Raw genomic sequence first — 21,254 nt, forward strand, 5'->3', positions numbered from 1 at the left:
AGGTAGAGGTGTCAGGTGTGAAGCTGCAGGTAGAGGTGTCAGGTGTGAAGCTACAGGTAGAAGTGTCAGGTGTGAAGCTACAGGTAGAGGTGTCAGGTGTGAAGCTACAGGTAGAAGTGTCAGGTGTGAAGCTACAGGTAGAAGTGTCAGGTGTGAAGCTACAGGTAGAGGTGTGAAGCTGCAGGTAGAGGTGTCAGGTGTGAAGCTACAGGTAGAGGTGTCAGGTGTGAAGCTACAGGTAGAAGTGTGAAGCTGCAGGTAGAGGTGTCAGGTGTGAAGCTACAGGTAGAGGTGTCAGGTGTGAAGCTACAGGTAGAGGTGTCAGGTGTGAAGCTACAGGTAGAGGTGTGAAGCTACAGGTAGAGGTGTCAGGTGTGAAGCTACAGGTAGAGGTGTCAGGTGTGAAGCTGCAGGTAGAGGTGTCAGGTGTGAAGCTGCAGGTAGAGGTGTGAAGCTACAGGTAGAAGTGTCAGGTGTGAAGCTACAGGTAGAGGTGTCAGGTGTGAAGCTACAGGTAGAGGTGTCAGGTGTGAAGCTGCAGGTAGAGGTGTCAGGTGTGAAGCTACAGGTAGAGGTGTGAAGCTACAGGTAGAGGTGTCAGGTGTGAAGCTACAGGTAGAAGTGTCAGGTGTGAAGCTACAGGTAGAAGTGTCAGGTGTGAAGCTACAGGTAGAAGTGTGAAGCTACAGGTAGAGGTGTCAGGTGTGAAGCTACAGGTAGAAGTGTCAGGTGTGAAGCTACAGGTAGAAGTGTCAGGTGTGAAGCTACAGGTAGAGGTGTGAAGCTGCAGGTAGAGGTGTCAGGTGTGAAGCTACAGGTAGAGGTGTCAGGTGTGAAGCTACAGGTAGAGGTGTCAGGTGTGAAGCTACAGGTAGAAGTGTGAAGCTGCAGGTAGAGGTGTCAGGTGTGAAGCTACAGGTAGAGGTGTCAGGTGTGAAGCTACAGGTAGAAGTGTGAAGCTACAGGTAGAGGTGTCAGGTGTGAAGTTACAGGTAGAAGTGTGAAGCTACAGGTAGAGGTGTGAAGCTACAGGTAGAGGTGTCAGGTGTGAAGCTGCAGGTAGAAGTGTCAGGTGTGAAGCTACAGGTAGAAGTGTCAGGTGTGAAGCTACAGGTAGAGGTGTGAAGCTGCAGGTAGAAGTGTCAGGTGTGAAGCTACAGGTAGAGGTGTCAGGTGTGAAGCTGCAGGTAGAGGTGTCAGGTGTGAAGCTACAGGTAGAGGTGTGAAGCTACAGGTAGAAGTGTCAGGTGTGAAGCTACAGGTAGAGGTGTGAAGCTACAGGTAGAAGTGTCAGGTGTGAAGCTACAGGTAGAGGTGTCAGGTGTGAAGCTGCAGGTAGAGGTGTCAGGTGTGAAGCTACAGGTAGAGGTGTCAGGTGTGAAGCTGCAGGTAGAGGTGTCAGGTGTGAAGCTGCAGGTAGAGGTGTGAAGCTACAGGTAGAAGTGTCAGGTGTGAAGCTACAGGTAGAGGTGTCAGGTGTGAAGCTACAGGTAGAGGTGTCAGGTGTGAAGCTACAGGTAGAGGTGTCAGGTGTGAAGCTGCAGGTAGAGGTGTCAGGTGTGAAGCTACAGGTAGAAGTGTCAGGTGTGAAGCTACAGGTAGAGGTGTGAAGCTACAGGTAGAAGTGTCAGGTGTGAAGCTACAGGTAGAGGTGTCAGGTGTGAAGCTGCAGGTAGAGGTGTCAGGTGTGAAGCTACAGGTAGAAGTGTCAGGTGTGAAGCTACAGGTAGAGGTGTCAGGTGTGAAGCTGCAGGTAGAGGTGTCAGGTGTGAAGCTACAGGTAGAAGTGTCAGGTGTGAAGCTACAGGTAGAAGTGTCAGGTGTGAAGCTACAGGTAGAGGTGTCAGGTGTGAAGCTACAGGTAGAGGTGTCAGGTGTGAAGCTGCAGGTAGAGGTGTCAGGTGTGAAGCTGCAGGTAGAGGTGTCAGGTGTGAAGCTACAGGCAGAGGTGTCAGGTGTGAAGCTGCAGGTAGAGGTGTCAGGTGTGCTCTGGTACCACCCAGGTTCTGAGTAGAGAGTCAGTTACCATGGTGATTTGAAACAATCTAAACTAACGTCAGTACATGGTTAACCCTTCTGTTCTCTGATTGGTGCAGGTAATCATCAACAATGCTGCAGGAAACTTTGTCTGTCCGTCCGAACGTTTGTCGCCAAACGGCTGGAAGAGCATCACGGACATCGTCCTAAACGGAACGGCCTACATCACTCTGGAGCTCGGCAAGAGACTCATCAAGAAGCAGAAAGGTCAGAGGTCGCTCCTGATTGGTTCCTGTTGTTTATTGCTTGATGTTTTTTTGATGTTGAGCTTTTAGGGGTCTGGACTTCGAAGCAGGATTTGGGGTCAGCAAGGTGACTTCAGGGTTAACTCTGGGTTTTCAGTCCTACGAGGGTCGGGGGGATATCGCCACGGTAACTGATGCTGATGGGGAGGACACGTCCTGTGTCCCATCATGTCCTTAAAGATCAGGATTGTTGGTTCATCCTTTAACAGCAGCGCAGCCTTTGAGTGGAAGAAGCTTCTTCTGTCTTGTGTTTGTGATGGTCAGAGCTGCAGCTTCAGGAGAGATCCATCCTCAGGTCTGGGCCAGAAGTAGCTTGAGCTGGGACTCCAATAGAAACCCTATAACAGTCTGAGTTTCTCATTCAGGTAGAGTCAGAGTCTTTGCAGAGTGTTCCTCAAATTCAGGACCAGAAGACAGCAAAGTCTGTGACCATCAAAGCTTTACTCATTTCTTTTTTTCAGTTCTTTGTTCTGCCTTTAATGAGTGTTTACATGGAGAAACCTGGTTATTGATATCCCTGTATACATGATCAATAATAATATCCTGGCTTCTGATTACTGCATCTTATCTGTGCAGGCACACGTGAGGTTTATTTTTTTACAACACAACAGACATTTAGAAATATAAACAGTCCCAAACAAACAGGAAATGATCTGTGAAAGTTTAAATTGTCTTTTTAGTCCACAGAAGAAGAAGAAGACGTCATTATTTTGCCCGTCTATATTAAAGCCCAGCTTCAGTGATATTTCATGTTTTATTAGTGAAACATCAAAGTGATTCCTCTCTCCACAATCAGACGCTCTCATTGGCTCCGTCATGTTTGTTGTATGTCACATGGCTGAGTCTGTGCAGGTGTTATCAGCTGTCAGAACCCGGGGTCAGGTGCTGCAGGATCCCGGTTCTATCAGAGTTCTCCAGGTAGCAGAACCAGGTTTCTCAGAAACCAGGATACTGATGTTTACAAACACAAACACAAAAACACTTAAAACCCCGATCAGAACCGGGATACTCAAGTCCATGTAAACACACTCAATGAGAGAGAGACAGTGGATAGTGCAGGAAACCAAGGAGAGAGGGGGGACTTCAGGCAGCCTCCATACATAGGCTGTAGCCTCCATACATAGACTATAGCCTCCATACACAGACTATAGCCTCCATACATAGGCTATAGCCTCCATACACAGACTATAGCCTCCATACGTAGACTATAGCCTCCATACGTAGACTATAGCCTCCATACACAGACTATAGCCTCCATACGTAGACTATAGCCTCCATACGTAGACTATAGCCTCCATACACAGACTATAGCCTCCATACATAGACTATAGCCTCCATACATAGACTATAGCCTCCATACATAGACTATAGCCTCCATACATAGACTATAGCCTCCATACATAGACTATAGCCTCCATACATAGACTATAGCCTCCATACATAGACTATAGCCTCCATACACAGACTATAGCCTCCATACGTAGACTATAGCCTCCATACGTAGACTATAGCCTCCATACATAGACTATAGCCTCCATACATAGACTATAGCCTCCATACACAGACTATAGCCTCCATACATAGACTATAGCCTCCATACATAGACTATAGCCTCCATACATAGACTATAGCCTCCATACACAGACTATAGCCTCCATACATAGACTATAGCCTCCATACATAGACTATAGCCTCCATACATAGGCTATAGCCTCCATACATAGACTATAGCCTCCATACATAGGCTGTAGCCTCCATACATAGACTATAGCCTCCATACATAGACTATAGCCTCCATACGTAGACTATAGCCTCCATACGTAGACTATAGCCTCCATACATAGACTATAGCCTCCATACATAGACTATAGCCTCCATACATAGACTATAGCCTCCATACATAGGCTATAGCCTCCATACGTAGACTATAGCCTCCATACGTAGACTATAGCCTCCATACATAGACTATAGCCTCCATACACAGACTATAGCCTCCATACATAGACTATAGCCTCCATACACAGACTATAGCCTCCATACATAGACTATAGCCTCCATACGTAGACTATAGCCTCCATACATAGACTATAGCCTCCATACGTAGACTATAGCCTCCATACGTAGACTATAGCCTCCATACATAGACTATAGCCTCCATACGTAGACTATAGCCTCCATACGTAGACTATAGCCTCCATACGTAGACTATAGCCTCCATACGTAGGCTATAGCCTCCATACATAGACTATAGCCTCCATACGTAGACTATAGCCTCCATACGTAGACTATAGCCTCCATACGTAGACTATAGCCTCCATACGTAGACTATAGCCTCCATACACAGACTATAGCCTCCATACACAGACTATAGCCTCCATACACAGACTATAGCCTCCATACACAGACTATAGCCTCCATACGTAGACTATAGCCTCCATACGTAGACTATAGCCTCCATACATAGACTATAGCCTCCATACACAGACTATAGCCTCCATACATAGGCTATAGCCTCCATACACAGACTATAGCCTCCATACGTAGACTATAGCCTCCATACGTAGACTATAGCCTCCATACACAGACTATAGCCTCCATACATAGACTATAGCCTCCATACATAGACTATAGCCTCCATACATAGACTATAGCCTCCATACATAGACTATAGCCTCCATACATAGACTATAGCCTCCATACGTAGACTATAGCCTCCATACGTAGACTATAGCCTCCATACATAGACTATAGCCTCCATACATAGACTATAGCCTCCATACACAGACTATAGCCTCCATACATAGACTATAGCCTCCATACATAGACTATAGCCTCCATACATAGACTATAGCCTCCATACACAGACTATAGCCTCCATACATAGACTATAGCCTCCATACATAGACTATAGCCTCCATACGTAGACTATAGCCTCCATACATAGACTATAGCCTCCATACGTAGACTATAGCCTCCATACGTAGACTATAGCCTCCATACATAGGCTATAGCCTCCATACGTAGACTATAGCCTCCATACATAGGCTATAGCCTCCATACATAGACTATAGCCTCCATACGTAGACTATAGCCTCCATACGTAGACTATAGCCTCCATACGTAGACTATAGCCTCCATACATAGACTATAGCCTCCATACATAGACTATAGCCTCCATACATAGACTATAGCCTCCATACATAGACTATAGCCTCCATACGTAGACTATAGCCTCCATACGTAGGCTATAGCCTCCATACGTAGACTATAGCCTCCATACATAGACTATAGCCTCCATACGTAGACTATAGCCTCCATACGTAGACTATAGCCTCCATACGTAGACTATAGCCTCCATACATAGACTATAGCCTCCATACATAGACTATAGCCTCCATACGTAGACTATAGCCTCCATACGTAGACTATAGCCTCCATACATAGACTATAGCCTCCATACACAGACTATAGCCTCCATACATAGACTATAGCCTCCATACGTAGACTATAGCCTCCATACGTAGACTATAGCCTCCATACATAGACTATAGCCTCCATACACAGACTATAGCCTCCATACACAGACTATAGCCTCCATACGTAGACTATAGCCTCCATACGTAGACTATAGCCTCCATACGTAGACTATAGCCTCCATACATAGACTATAGCCTCCATACATAGACTATAGCCTCCATACACAGACTATAGGCTCCATACGTAGACTATAGCCTCCATACGTAGACTATAGCCTCCATACGTAGACTATAGCCTCCATACACAGACTATAGCCTCCATACACAGACTATAGCCTCCATACATAGACTATAGCCTCCATACATAGACTATAGGCTCCATACATAGACTATAGCCTCCATACGTAGACTATAGCCTCCATACGTAGACTATAGCCTCCATACATAGGCTATAGCCTCCATACGTAGACTATAGCCTCCATACATAGGCTATAGCCTCCATACATAGACTATAGCCTCCATACGTAGACTATAGCCTCCATACGTAGACTATAGCCTCCATACGTAGACTATAGGCTCCATACATAGACTATAGCCTCCATACATAGACTATAGCCTCCATACGTAGACTATAGCCTCCATACATAGACTATAGCCTCCATACGTAGACTATAGCCTCCATACATAGACTATAGCCTCCATACATAGACTATAGCCTCCATACATAGACTATAGCCTCCATACATAGACTATAGCCTCCATACGTAGGCTATAGCCTCCATACGTAGACTATAGCCTCCATACGTAGACTATAGCCTCCATACATAGACTATAGCCTCCATACATAGACTATAGCCTCCATACGTAGACTATAGCCTCCATACGTAGACTATAGCCTCCATACATAGACTATAGCCTCCATACATAGACTATAGCCTCCATACGTAGACTATAGCCTCCATACGTAGGCTATAGCCTCCATATACACAAAGCATAGTATTTAAGTGATGCTCATGTTTAGCGTAAGAAACAAGACTGTTGGTGTGCTCGGTCCAAGTTGAGAAATATTGTACATCCTTATCTGTTAGCATTATGTCCACATATAATATAAATATTATGTGCATTGTGACTGATTTTAATTATCTTGGACCTCAGTCAGTTTATTTAATTGTCTCAAGGTTACACAAAAAGCCTCATGGTGCAAATGTAGGACTCTATGGTTTCAGAGTATAAACCATGTGTCCTTTCACACTAAGTATATCTGGTGGTGTCAGGTCAAATTTGAAAAATATGCAGGAGGTCATTTCAACAAATCAGGGTTCAAACTATAACCTGCAGAATTAACAACCAGCACTTACATCTATCTATAAATCCAGGAATCTGTGTGTGTGTATCTGTGTGTTTGTTGGTCCAGTGTCTCGACAACCATTTGACCTTCCCCTTGTTTATTGTTTGTTGCTGTTTTGACGTTGACCTTCCCCTTGATTATTGTTTGTTGTTGTTGTTTTGATGTTGACCTTCTCGTTGTTTATTGTTTGTTGCTGTTTTGATGTTGACCATCCCCTTGTTTATTGTTTGTTGCTGTTTTGATGTTGACCTTCCCCTTGATTATAGTTTGTTGTTGTTGTTTTGATGTTGACCTTCTCGTTGTTTATTGTTGTTGTTGTTTTGATGTTGACCTTGTCCTTGTTTGTTTGTTGTTGTTTTGATGTTGACCTTCCCCTTGTTTATTATTGTTTTGATGTTGACCTTCTCCTTGTTTGTTGTTGTTTTGATGTTGACCTTCTCCTTGTTTGTTGTTGTTTTGATGTTGACCTTGTCCTTGTTTGTTTGTTGTTGTTTTGATGTTGACCTTCCCCTTGTTTATTGTTGTTTTGATGTTGACCTTGTCCTTGTTTGTTGTTGTTTTGATGTTGACCTTCTCCTTGTTTGTTGTTGTTTTGATGTTGACCTTCTCCTTGTTTGTTGTTGTTTTGATGTTGACCTTGTCCTTGTTTGTTTGTTGTTGTTTTGATGTTGACCTTCCCCTTGTTTATTGTTGTTTTGATGTTGACCTTGTCCTTGTTTGTTGTTGTTTTGATGTTGACCTTCTCCTTGTTTGTTGTTGTTTTGATGTTGACCTTCTCCTTGTTTGTTGTTGTTTTGATGTTGACCTTCTCCTTGTTTGTTGTTGTTTTGATGTTGACCTTCTCCTTGTTTGTTGTTGTTTTGATGTTGACCTTGTCCTTGTTTGTTTGTTGTTGTTTTGATGTTGACCTTCCCCTTGTTTATTGTTGTTTTGATGTTGACCTTGTCCTTGTTTGTTTGTTGTTGTTTTGATGTTGACCTTCTCCTTGTTTGTTGTTGTTTTGATGTTGACCTTCTCCTTGTTTGTTGTTGTTTTGATGTTGACCTTCTCCTTGTTTGTTGTTGTTTTGATGTTGACCTTCCCCTTGTTTATTGTTGTTTTGATGTTGACCTTGTCCTTGTTTGTTGTTGTTTTGATGTTGACCTTCTCCTTGTTTGTTGTTTTGATGTTGACCTTCTCCTTGTTTGTTGTTGTTTTGATGTTGACCTTGTCCTTGTTTGTTTGTTGTTGTTTTGATGTTGACCTTCCCCTTGTTTATTGTTGTTTTGATGTTGACCTTGTCCTTGTTTGTTTGTTGTTGTTTTGATGTTGACCTTCTCCTTGTTTGTTGTTGTTTTGATGTTGACCTTCTCCTTGTTTGTTGTTGTTTTGATGTTGACCTTCCCCTTGTTTATTGTTGTTTTGATGTTGACCTTGTCCTTGTTTGTTTGTTGTTGTTTTGATGTTGACCTTCCCCTTGTTTATTGTTGTTTTGATGTTGACCTTGTCCTTGTTTGTTGTTGTGGTTCAGGTGCATCATTTCTGGCCATCACCACCATCTACGCTGAATCCGGCTCTGGTTTTGTTGTCCCAAGTGCGTCTGCAAAAGCCGGAGTGGAAGCACTCTACAAGTCAGTGTGACCTTTGACCTTTATCTCTATGCACCCAAATCGGATCTAAATGGTGGCTGTTGTACTTTCTGAGACTGCACTCACATTAGCAGAGTTGCCCTGCAGGTTAGGGTGAGCTGAAGCATGGTGCGGAGCAACCACACTAAACTAATTGGACTTTGAGGGTTCAATTAGCTAGTGTGAGTGACCTCTGACTCTCATGCTATCTGACTCTCATACTATCTGACTCTCATACTGACTGTCATCCTATCTGACTCTCATCCAATCTGACTCTCGTACTGACTCTCATACTATCTGACTCTCATACTGACTCTCATCCTATCTGACTCTCATGCTATCTGACTCTCATACTGACTCTCATACTGACTCTCATCCTATCTGACTCTCATCCTATCTGACTCTCATGCTATCTGACTCTCATACTGACTCTCATACTGACTCTCATCCTATCTGACTCTCATACTGACTCTCATCCTATCTGACTCTCATGCTATCTGACTCTCATGCTATCTGACTCTCATACTATCTGACTCTCATACTGACTCTCATCCTATCTGACTCTCATGCTATCTGACTCTCATGCTATCTGACTCTCATACTATCTGACTCTCATGCTATCTGACTCTCATACTATCTGACTCTCATACTGACTCTCATCCTATCTGACTCTCATGCTATCTGACTCTCATGCTATCTGACTCTCATACTATCTGACTCTCATACTGACTCTCATACTGACTCTCATACTATCTGACTCTCATCCTATCTGACTGTCATCCTATCTGACTCTCATCCTATCTGACTCTCATCCTATCTGACTCTCATCCTATCTGACTCTCATGCTATCTGACTCGTCCTATCTGACTCTCATCCTATCTGACTCTCATCCTATCTGACTCTCATACTGACTGTCATCCTATCTGACTCTCATACTATCTGACGCTCATCCTATCTGACTCTCATCCTATCTGACTGTCATCCTATCTGACTCTCATGCTATCTGACTCTCATGCTATCTGACTCTCATACTATCTGACTCTCATACTGACTCTCATCCTATCTGACTCATGCTATCTGACTCTCATGCTATCTGACTCTCATACTATCTGACTCTCATACTGACTCTCATACTGACTCATACTGACTCTCATACTATCTGACTCTCATACTATCTGACTCTCATCCTATCTGACTCTCATACTGACTCTCATACTGACTCTCATACTATCTGACTGTCATCCTATCTGACTCTCATACTATCTGACTCTCATACTATCTGACTCATCCTATCTGACTCTCATACTATCTGACTCATCCTATCTGACTCTCATGCTATCTGACTCTCATCCTATCTGACTCTGATCCTATCTGACTCTCATCCTATCTGACTCTCATGCTATCTGACTCATACTATCTGACTCGCTTACTGACTCTCATACTGACTCTCATACTATCTGACTGTCATCCTATCTGACTCTCATCCTATCTGACTCTCATACTGACTGTCATCCTATCTGACTCTCATCCTGACTGTCATCCTATCTGACTCTCATACTATCTGACTCTCATACTGACTGTCATCCTATCTGACTCTCATCCTGACTGTCATCCTATCTGACTCTCATCCTATCTGACTCTCATCCTATCTGACTCTCATCCTGACTGTCATCCTATCTGACTGTCATCCTATCTGACTGTCATCCTATCTGACTCTCATCCTATCTGACTCTCATCCTATCTGACTCTGATCCTATCTGACTCTCATCCTATCTGACTCTCATGCTATCTGACTCATACTATCTGACTCTCATACTGACTCTCATACTATCTGACTGTCATCCTATCTGACTCTCATACTATCTGACTCTCATACTATCTGACTCATCCTATCTGACTCTCATACTATCTGACTCATCCTATCTGACTCTCATGCTATCTGACTCTCATCCTATCTGACTCTGATCCTATCTGACTCTCATCCTATCTGACTCTCATGCTATCTGACTCATACTATCTGACTCGCTTACTGACTCTCATACTGACTCTCATACTATCTGACTGTCATCCTATCTGACTCTCATCCTATCTGACTCTCATACTGACTGTCATCCTATCTGACTCTCATCCTGACTGTCATCCTATCTGACTCTCATACTATCTGACTCTCATACTGACTGTCATCCTATCTGACTCTCATCCTGACTGTCATCCTATCTGACTCTCATCCTATCTGACTCTCATCCTATCTGACTCTCATCCTGACTGTCATCCTATCTGACTGTCATCCTATCTGACTGTCATCCTATCTGACTCTCATCCTATCTGACTCTCATCCTATCTGACTCTGATCCTATCTGACTCTCATCCTATCTGACTCTCATGCTATCTGACTCATACTATCTGACTCTCATACTGACTCTCATACTATCTGACTGTCATCCTATCTGACTCTCATACTATCTGACTCTCATACTATCTGACTCATCCTATCTGACTCTCACACTATCTGACTCATCCTATCTGACTCTCATGCTATCTGACTCTCATCCTATCTGACTCTGATCCTATCTGACTCTCATCCTATCTGACTCTCATGCTATCTGACTCATACTATCTGACTCGCTTACTGACTCTCATACTGACTCTCATACTATCTGACTGTCATCCTATCTGACTCTCATCCTATCTGACTCTCATACTGACTGTCATCCTATCTGACTCTCATCCTGACTGTCATCCTATCTGACTCTCATACTATCTGACTCTCATACTGACTGTCATCCTATCTGACTCTCATCCTGACTGTCATCCTATCTGACTCTCATCCAATCTGACTCTCATCCTATCTGACTCTCATCCTATCTGACTCTCATCCTATCTGACTCTCATACTATCTGACTCTCGTCCTATCTGACTCTCGCCCTATCTGACAGGATATGACAGACAGTAGTCGATAACAATTAGCTTGGGGCGGCAGTAGCTCAGTCTTTGGGCACTGGGAACCTGGGTTAGGAACCAGAAGGTCACCAGTTCAAGACCCAATGCAGACCATTTTATGGTAGCTGGGCAGGTGCTAAGGCACCTCCCAAGCAATGCCAAGGTACCCTTGAGCAGGTCACCAAACCCACAACCACTCTTTGTCACTCCTTGTGTAGAAGTGTGTAGCAATCCCACTTAGATAGCTCCACGAGTATGTGTTGACAGGGCTGTCCGTGTGTGTTTCATTCCTTTGTGTGTGAGAAGCATGTCTCTAAAATAAGATGTAAAAAAGAATGTAAGCCAGAATTTCTGTAAAAATCAAATCAAGAAACAGAGGCTTGATCTGTGGTGGATTAACTTTGATTACAAAGCACGAAGGGATGATGGAACGGAATGTGGTTTCTAAGGTGACACTACTTTTGTGCATGTGTGTGTTTGGCAGGTCTCTGGCTGCTGAGTGGGGGCGCTATGGACACAGGTTCAACATAATCCAGCCTGGACCAATTAGAACTAAGGTACCACCCATCTGAGAACAGCTAATGATTAGGGCTAAAACAGTTCACAGAGGCACTGGCTCAGTATGAAGGCCTACCTGTGTTTGGGCTGCTAAATCTTGTTTGGGGGGATTATTGTATACAGAGGGGAGGGGGGGGGGACAGCGGGTGTGTATTGTAACTAATGTCTTGTGTCCTGCCTGTCTGTATACTGCTACTGGATGCCTTGATCGATCCATCCATCCATCCATCCATCCATCTGTTTTGGGTTGACTGCTCAGTACGTCCCTCAGTATTGGGATCAGAGTTCAGTACTTCAATCAATCTTTATTTATATAGCATCAGTTCATAACAGGTTTTATCTGGAGACACTTTACATAAAGCAGGTAAACATGCTCATTGTTATGTTTACATAAAGCAGGTAAACATGCTCATTGTTTACATAAAGCAGGTAAACATGCTCATTGTTTACATAAAGCAGGTAAACATGCTCATTGTTATGTTTACATAAAGCAGATAAACATGTTCATTGTTTACATAAAGCAGGTAAACATGCTCATTGTTTACATAAAGCAGGTAAACATGTTCATTGTTTACATAAAGCAGGTAAACATGCTCATTGTTTACATAAAGCAGGTAAACATGCTCATTGTTATGTTTACATAAAGCAGGTAAACATGCTCATTGTTATGTTTACATAAAGCAGGTAAACATGCTCATTGTTATGTTTACATAAAGCAGGTAAACATGCTCATTGTTTACATAAAGCAGGTAAACATGCTCATTGTTTACATAAAGCAGGTAAACATGTTCATTGTTTACATAAAGCAGGTAAACATGTTCATTGTTTACATAAAGCAGGTAAACATGCTCATTGTTTACATAAAGCAGGTAAACATGTTCATTGTTTACATAAAGCAGGTAAACATGTTCATTGTTTACATAAAGCAGGTAAACATGTTCATTGTTTACATAAAGCAGGTAAACATGCTCATTGTTTACATAAAGCAGGTAAACATGTTCATTGTTTACATAAAGCAGGTAAACATGCTCATTGTTTACATAAAGCAGGTAAACATGCTCATTGTTATGTTTACATAAAGCAGGTAAACATGCTCATTGTTATGTTTACATAAAGCAGGTAAACATGCTCATTGTTATGTTTACATAAAGCAGGTAAACATGCTCATTGTTTACATAAAGCAGGTAAACATGCTCATTGTTTACATAAAGCAGGTAAACATGCTCATTGTTTACATAAAGCAGGTAAACATGCTCATTGTTTACATAAAGCAGGTAAACATGCTCATTGTTATGTTTACATAAAGCAGGTAAACATGTTCATTGTTTACATAAAGCAGGTAAACATGCTCATTGTTTACATAAAGCAGGTAAACATGTTCATTGTTTACATAAAGCAGGTAAACATGCTCATTGTTATGTTTACATAAAGCAGGTAAACATGCTCATTGTTTACATAAAGCAGGTAAACATGCTCATTGTTTACATAAAGCAGGTAAACATGTTCATTGTTTACATAAAGCAGGTAAACATGCTCATTGTTTACATAAAGCAGGTAAACATGTTCATTGTTTACATAAAGCAGGTAAACATGCTCATTGTTATGTTTACATAAAGCAGGTAAACATGCTCATTGTTGTGTTTACATAAAGCAGGTAAACATGTTCATTGTTATGTTTACATAAAGCAGGTAAACATGCTCATTGTTTACATAAAGCAGGTAAACATGTTCATTGTTATGTTTACATAAAGCAGGTAAACATGTTCATTGTTTACATAAAGCAGGTAAACATGCTCATTGTTTACATAAAGCAGGTAAACATGCTCATTGTTATGTTTACATAAAGCAGGTAAACATGTTCATTGTTTACATAAAGCAGGTAAACATGCTCATTGTTTACATAAAGCAGGTAAACATGTTCATTGTTATGTTTACATAAAGCAGGTAAACATGCTCATTGTTTACGTAAAGCAGGTAAACATGTTCATTGTTTACATAAAGCAGGTAAACATGCTCATTGTTATGTTTACATAAAGCAGGTAAACATGCTCATTGTTATGTTTACATAAAGCAGGTAGACATGTTCATTGTTTACATAAAGCAGGTAAACATGCTCATTGTTTACATAAAGCAGGTAAACATGTTCATTGTTTACATAAAGCAGGTAAACATGCTCATTGTTTACATAAAGCAGGTAAACATGTTCATTGTTTACATAAAGCAGGTAAACATGTTCATTGTTTACATAAAGCAGGTAAACATGTTCATTGTTTACATAAAGCAGGTAAACATGCTCATTGTTTACATAAAGCAGGTAAACATGCTCATTGTTTACATAAAGCAGGTAAACATGCTCATTGTTATGTTTACATAAAGCAGGTAAACATGCTCATTGTTTACATAAAGCAGGTAAACATGCTCATTGTTTACATAAAGCAGGTAAACATGCTCATTGTTATGTTTACATAAAGCAGGTAAACATGTTCATTGTTATGTTTACATAAAGCAGGTAAACATGCTCATTGTTTACATAAAGCAGGTAAACATGTTCATTGTTTACATAAAGCAGGTAAACATGCTCATTGTTATGTTTACATAAAGCAGGTAAACATGTTCATTGTTTACATAAAGCAGGTAAACATGCTCATTGTTTACATAAAGCAGGTAAACATGCTCATTGTTTACATAAAGCAGGTAAACATGCTCATTGTTTACATAAAGCAGGTAAACATGTTCATTGTTATGTTTACATAAAGCAGGTAAACATGCTCATTGTTTACATAAAGCAGGTAAACATGCTCATTGTTATGTTTACATAAAGCAGGTAAACATGCTCATTGTTATGTTTACATAAAGCAGGTAAACATGCTCATTGTTATGTTTACATAAAGCAGGTAAACATGCTCATTGTTATGTTTACATAAAGCAGGTAAACATGCTCATTGTTATGTTTACATAAAGCAGGTAAACATGCTCATTGTTTACATAAAGCAGGTAAACATGCTCATTGTTTACATAAAGCAGGTAAACATGTTCATTGTTTACATAAAGCAGGTAAACATGTTCATTGTTTACATAAAGCAGGTAAACATGCTCATTGTTTACATAAAGCAGGTAAACATGTTCATTGTTTACATAAAGCAGGTAAACATGTTCATTGTTTACATAAAGCAGGTAAACATGCTCATTGTTTACATAAAGCAGGTAAACATGTTCATTGTTTACATAAAGCAGGTAAACATGCTCATTGTTTACATAAAGCAGGTAAACATGCTCATTGTTATGTTTACATAAAGCAGGTAAACATGCTCATTGTTATGTTTACATAAAGCAGGTAAACATGCTCATTGTTATGTTTACATAAAGCAGGTAAACATGCTCATTGTTTACATAAAGCAGGTAAACATGCTCATTGTTTACATAAAGCAGGTAAACATGCTCATTGTTTACATAAAGCAGGTAAACATGCTCATTGTTTACATAAAGCAGGTAAACATGCTCATTGTTATGTTTACATAAAGCAGGTAAACATGTTCATTGTTTACATAAAGCAGGTAAACATGCTCATTGTTTACATAAAGCAGGTAAACATGTTCATTGTTTACATAAAGCAGGTAAACATGCTCATTGTTATGTTTACATAAAGCAGGTAAACATGCTCATTGTTTACATAAAGCAGGTAAACATGCTCATTGTTTACATAAAGCAGGTAAACATGTTCATTGTTTACATAAAGCAGGTAAACATGCTCATTGTTTACATAAAGCAGGTAAACATGTTCATTGTTTACATAAAGCAGGTAAACATGCTCATTGTTATGTTTACATAAAGCAGGTAAACATGCTCATTGTTGTGTTTACATAAAGCAGGTAAACATGTTCATTGTTATGTTTACATAAAGCAGGTAAACATGCTCATTGTTTACATAAAGCAGGTAAACATGTTCATTGTTATGTTTACATAAAGCAGGTAAACATGTTCATTGTTTACATAAAGCAGGTAAACATGCTCATTGTTTACATAAAGCAGGTAAACATGCTCATTGTTATGTTTACATAAAGCAGGTAAACATGTTCATTGTTTACATAAAGCAGGTAAACATGCTCATTGTTTACATAAAGCAGGTAAACATGTTCATTGTTATGTTTACATAAAGCAGGTAAACATGCTCATTGTTTACATAAAGCAGGTAAACATGTTCATTGTTTACATAAAGCAGGTAAACATGCTCATTGTTTACATAAAGCAGGTAAACATGTTCATTGTTTACATAAAGCAGGTAAACATGTTCATTGTTTACATAAAGCAGGTAAACATGTTCATTGTTTACATAAAGCAGGTAAACATGCTCATTGTTTACATAAAGCAGGTAAACATGCTCATTGTTTACATAAAGCAGGTAAACATGCTCATTGTTATGTTTACATAAAGCAGGTAAACATGCTCATTGTTTACATAAAGCAGGTAAACATGCTCATTGTTTACATAAAGCAGGTAAACATGCTCATTGTTATGTTTACATAAAGCAGGTAAACATGTTCATTGTTATGTTTACATAAAGCAGGTAAACATGCTCATTGTTTACATAAAGCAGGTAAACATGTTCATTGTTTACATAAAGCAGGTAAACATGCTCATTGTTACGTTTACATAAAGCAGGTAAACATGTTCATTGTTTACATAAAGCAGGTAAACATGCTCATTGTTTACATAAAGCAGGTAAACATGCTCATTGTTTACATAAAGCAGGTAAACATGCTCATTGTTTACATAAAGCAGGTAAACATGTTCATTGTTATGTTTACATAAAGCAGGTAAACATGCTCATTGTTTACATAAAGCAGGTAAACATGTTTATTGTTTACATAAAGCAGGTAAACATGTTCATTGTTTATATAAAGCAGGTAAACATGCTCATTGTTTACATAAAGCAGGTAAACATGTTCATTGTTTACATAAAGCAGGTAAACATGTTCATTGTTTACATAATAATAATTTACACTTTATTAATCCCACTACATAAAGCAGGTAAACATGCTCATTGTTTACATAATAATAATTTACACTTTATTAATCCCACTACATAAAGCAGGTAAACATGTTCATTGTTTACATAATAATAATTTACACTTTATTAATCCCACTACATAAAGCAGGTAAACATGCTCATTGTTTACATAAAGCAGGTAAACATGCTCATTGTTTACATAAAGCAGGTAAACATGCTCATTGTTTACATAAAGCAGGTAAACATGCTCATTGTTATGTTTACATAAAGCAGGTAAACATGCTCATTGTTATGTTTACATAAAGCAGGTAAACATGCTCATTGTTTACATAAAGCAGGTAAACATGCTCATTGTTTACATAAAGCAGGTAAACATGCTCATTGTTATGTTTACATAAAGCAGGTAAACATGTTCATTGTTATGTTTACATAAAGCAGGTAAACATGCTCATTGTTATGTTTACATAAAGCAGGTAAACATGTTCATTGTTTACATAAAGCAGGTAAACATGGTCATTGTTATGTTTACATAAAGCAGGTAAACATGTTCATTGTTTACATAAAGCAGGTAAACATGCTCATTGTTTACATAAAGCAGGTAAACATGTTCATTGTTTACATAAAGCAGGTAAACATGTTCATTGTTTACATAAAGCAGGTAAACATGTTCATTGTTTACATAAAGCAGGTAAACATGCTCATTGTTTACATAAAGCAGGTAAACATGCTCATTGTTTACATAAAGCAGGTAAACATGCTCATTGTTTACATAAAGCAGGTAAACATGCTCATTGTTATGTTTACATAAAGCAGGTAAGCTCCTTTACCTGCTTTTGTAAAGTGTCTGGAGATAACACCTGTTATGAATTGACGCTATACAAATAAAGATTGATTGATTGATTGATTGATTGATTGACCTCTGTATGAAAAATGGGCCTCAACTGTGGCTCAATTAGCTGCTCATGAGAGAGTAATGTTTTCTCTGTTGGACAGGTGGAGCCAGTATATGTTTACATGGGGCCCTTTCATTGCTTGGCTATCAGTGCCTGTAACTTAAGTGGTCTACTTGGTTATTTGATTCAATATTGGACAGATGTTTTTACCTTGGGTAAACAGTGTGTGCAATATTATTTTTAATTTCATTTTGATCATTTTGTTTTAATTGTTATTTTTTGTTTCAATTTCTCTCACTATGCATCTAAAGTACAAGATTACATGTCCGATGTTGAAATTGGAGTCTGTTTGAAAATCAACTAAAAGATGTTGACTATAAAAAAAGATCGACACGCTAAAACAATGTTGGAATTCAAATAACCCTCTCTGAAGAACAGTGAGAGGTTGTTGGAAGGCTGTTTTCTTTGGTCCAGTTCAGTGATTGGCTGCTCTTGATGACAGGCCTTTGAATGCTATTTGATTATTTTTCAGATTTCCACTTTGTTTAGCTCAAGTTTGTTTGTTTCAGGGGGCGTTTAGCCGTTTGGATCCAACAGGAGCCTTTGAAAAGTCAATGATCGGTCGAATCCCGACTGGACGACTCGGAAAACCAGAAGAGATTGCAAACCTGGCAGCATACATGAGCAGTGACTACGCTACGTGGATGTCAGGAGCTGTGAGTTCAGAATGATCTTACACTAGATTTAGATTTATCTGAGATTCAGACTAATCCGAGATTTAGATTAATCCTAGGTCAGATTAGGACTGATCTGAGGACATATTAATATTGATCTGAGTAGTGTTTGAGAGATCTGAAGACAGATTTAGAGATCTGAGGACACTGAAGACAGATTTAGAGATCTGAGGACACTGAAGACAGATTTAGAGATCTGAGGACACTGAAGACAGATTTAGAGATCTGAGGACACTGAAGACAGATTCTGAGATCTGAGGACACTGAAGACAGATTCTGAGGTCTGAGGACACTGAAGACAGATTCTGAGATCTGAGAGCACTGAAGACAGATTCTGAGATCTGAGGACAGATTTCGAGATCTGAGGACACTGAAGACAGATTTAGAGATCTGAGGACATATTAATATTGATCTGAGTAGTGTTTGAGAGAAGACAGATTCTGAGATCTGAGGACAGATTTCGAGATCTGAGGACACTGAAGACAGATTCTGAGATCTGAGGACAGATTTAGAGATCTGAGGACACTGAAGACAGATTTGGAGATCTGAGGACAGGGTTCCTTAAAGCAGGGTTTCTTAACCTTTTTGACCTTGGGGCCCAACATTTTCAGGGCAAGGTAGTCTGGGGCCCAATCGAGTGAATGGTTCTGATTTAACTTTTGCTGTCATTTTTATTTAATAGCTATTTGTGTCACTATGTTGTAATAATGAATCCTGTTCTTCATTTGTATGTTTTTAATCAATATATAACCAATACATGGGCTAATTATGCATAAAACCTTGCACAAGTTAACAAGATCATTTAATTAATTTAGTGCATGTTTGTCAAATAAGTAACACAATATAAACTTAGCAACAAAAGCAATAAAATTAGGTGCTCAATGAAGTTAGGTAGGTTGGTGAAATTAAAAAGAGCATTCTGTTTTGTGTAGCGCTGCCCCCCCCCCCCCCTTGCCGTCATTATTTTTTCGTTTAAAGAACTTCTCCATGACGTTTCCATTCAGATTCAGGCGCCGTTTCCACGGAGACGCTGTGACAGTAAGACGAAACATTTGGACATGCGCAGTAGTCGAGAACAAACAACAATGGCGGCGGCTGTGTGCTTCAGCAGCTATTGGCGTTGTATCGTCTTTTAAAACAGAACCTTGATTTGATACATCGTGTATGTCGCCGCCAAAAGAGCAACGAATACTTGCGGCAAATAGTTCAACCTTTACCCGAGCACAGGGCGACCATATGCAGCGTTTAGGTAAGACCTGGGAGAACTAGCCGCTGAGGAGGATGTTGTGGAGGAAGTGGTTATACTGCTGAGTGTCGCGTTGTAAAGTTCCACTGCCCACTACTGGCCGGGCGTGACAACTACATCGTTTTCACTCAGGCAAGACCTGCCGTGTAGACGGTCTGAACTTCGAATCCGGAGTGCGGTCGTTTCGATGCATTTCTGTCATAGCGTCTCCGTGGAAACGGGTCCTCAGGGTCGTCACCTAGCAGAGTTGAGACTTCTCCGTAGACGTTAAGCTAAATATTCTTCTCCTTCTCGTGATGTAGGCCTACTTCTAACTGATGATACTGCCTCTGGTGGTCGGAGAGTATATTGCAGGCCAACGATCACGGCCCTTACGGCCCACAGATGCAAACATATTATCCCCTCGCGGCCCTGCAGGTGGCGCTCGCGGCCCTTCGAAGGGCCGCGGCCCCATGGTTAAGAAACCCTGCCTTAAAGGTTAATTGTCTGTTTGTTCTCAGGTGATTCGGTTTGATGGAGGTGAATATGTTTCGATGGCTGGAGAGTTTAATGACCTGAGGAAGGTGAGTGTCACTAAAATGTTTCCACCACAAACATGACTAATGAAGAATGTGTGTGTAGTGTGGGGCTCAATGCTGTCTTGCTCTCTCAGGTGACTCCTGATCAGTGGGAGGTGATGGAGGCAATGATCAGAAGCACAAAAGGATCCTAAAACTCTACTACACCCTGATCCCCAAACAACCATCAGATCACAGTATGCAGTGTGTGTGCTTACTGATCTCATATTCATAAGTTGTCCTTGATGATTGATTGACTCAGAGCAACACATTATTGAATATATTATTAGAATGTAGCTGTTGGAGCGCTCATGTAACATACTCACTGTTAACTCAAACTTTTGTCATTTTGTTAATAAAAGTTGTACTCAAACCTAAATGTGTGTTGTTTGTTATTGTAGTTTATTTATTTATTTATCCAGATAATTAACCCATTGAGATCAAGATCTCTTTCTCAAGGGTGACCTGGCCAAGAGAGCAGCAGCACACGTCATGATTAAAACAGTTTACAGACAATAAGTTAAGAAAAAATCAATAATAATGAGCACATCAGTTTACAGATAAAGTGCAGAGTCGTGATGACAGGTAACAATTCAGACACACAG

The 21,254-nt window shown here is 40.3% G+C and overlaps 1 protein-coding gene across 1 annotated transcript in view; it reads left to right on the forward strand.

Annotated features, from left to right (window-relative positions):
* Nucleotides 1-21,028, forward strand: part of decr1 (2,4-dienoyl CoA reductase 1, mitochondrial) — a 26,774-nt gene extending 5,746 nt beyond the window's left edge. The window contains exons 4-9 of the mRNA XM_079344921.1: nucleotides 2,097-2,244; nucleotides 8,617-8,716; nucleotides 12,138-12,210; nucleotides 18,682-18,828; nucleotides 20,593-20,655; nucleotides 20,745-21,028. Coding sequence (XP_079201047.1) covers nucleotides 2,097-2,244; nucleotides 8,617-8,716; nucleotides 12,138-12,210; nucleotides 18,682-18,828; nucleotides 20,593-20,655; nucleotides 20,745-20,804 — 591 coding nt within the window. The 3' untranslated portion in view covers nucleotides 20,805-21,028. The remainder of the gene's footprint in view (nucleotides 1-2,096; nucleotides 2,245-8,616; nucleotides 8,717-12,137; nucleotides 12,211-18,681; nucleotides 18,829-20,592; nucleotides 20,656-20,744) is intronic.
* Nucleotides 21,029-21,254: the final 226 nt, after the last annotated feature.

Source organism: Symphodus melops (assembly GCF_947650265.1).
Source record: "Symphodus melops genome assembly, chromosome: 5".
In the NCBI taxonomy this organism is placed as follows: Eukaryota; Metazoa; Chordata; class Actinopteri; order Labriformes; family Labridae; genus Symphodus; species Symphodus melops.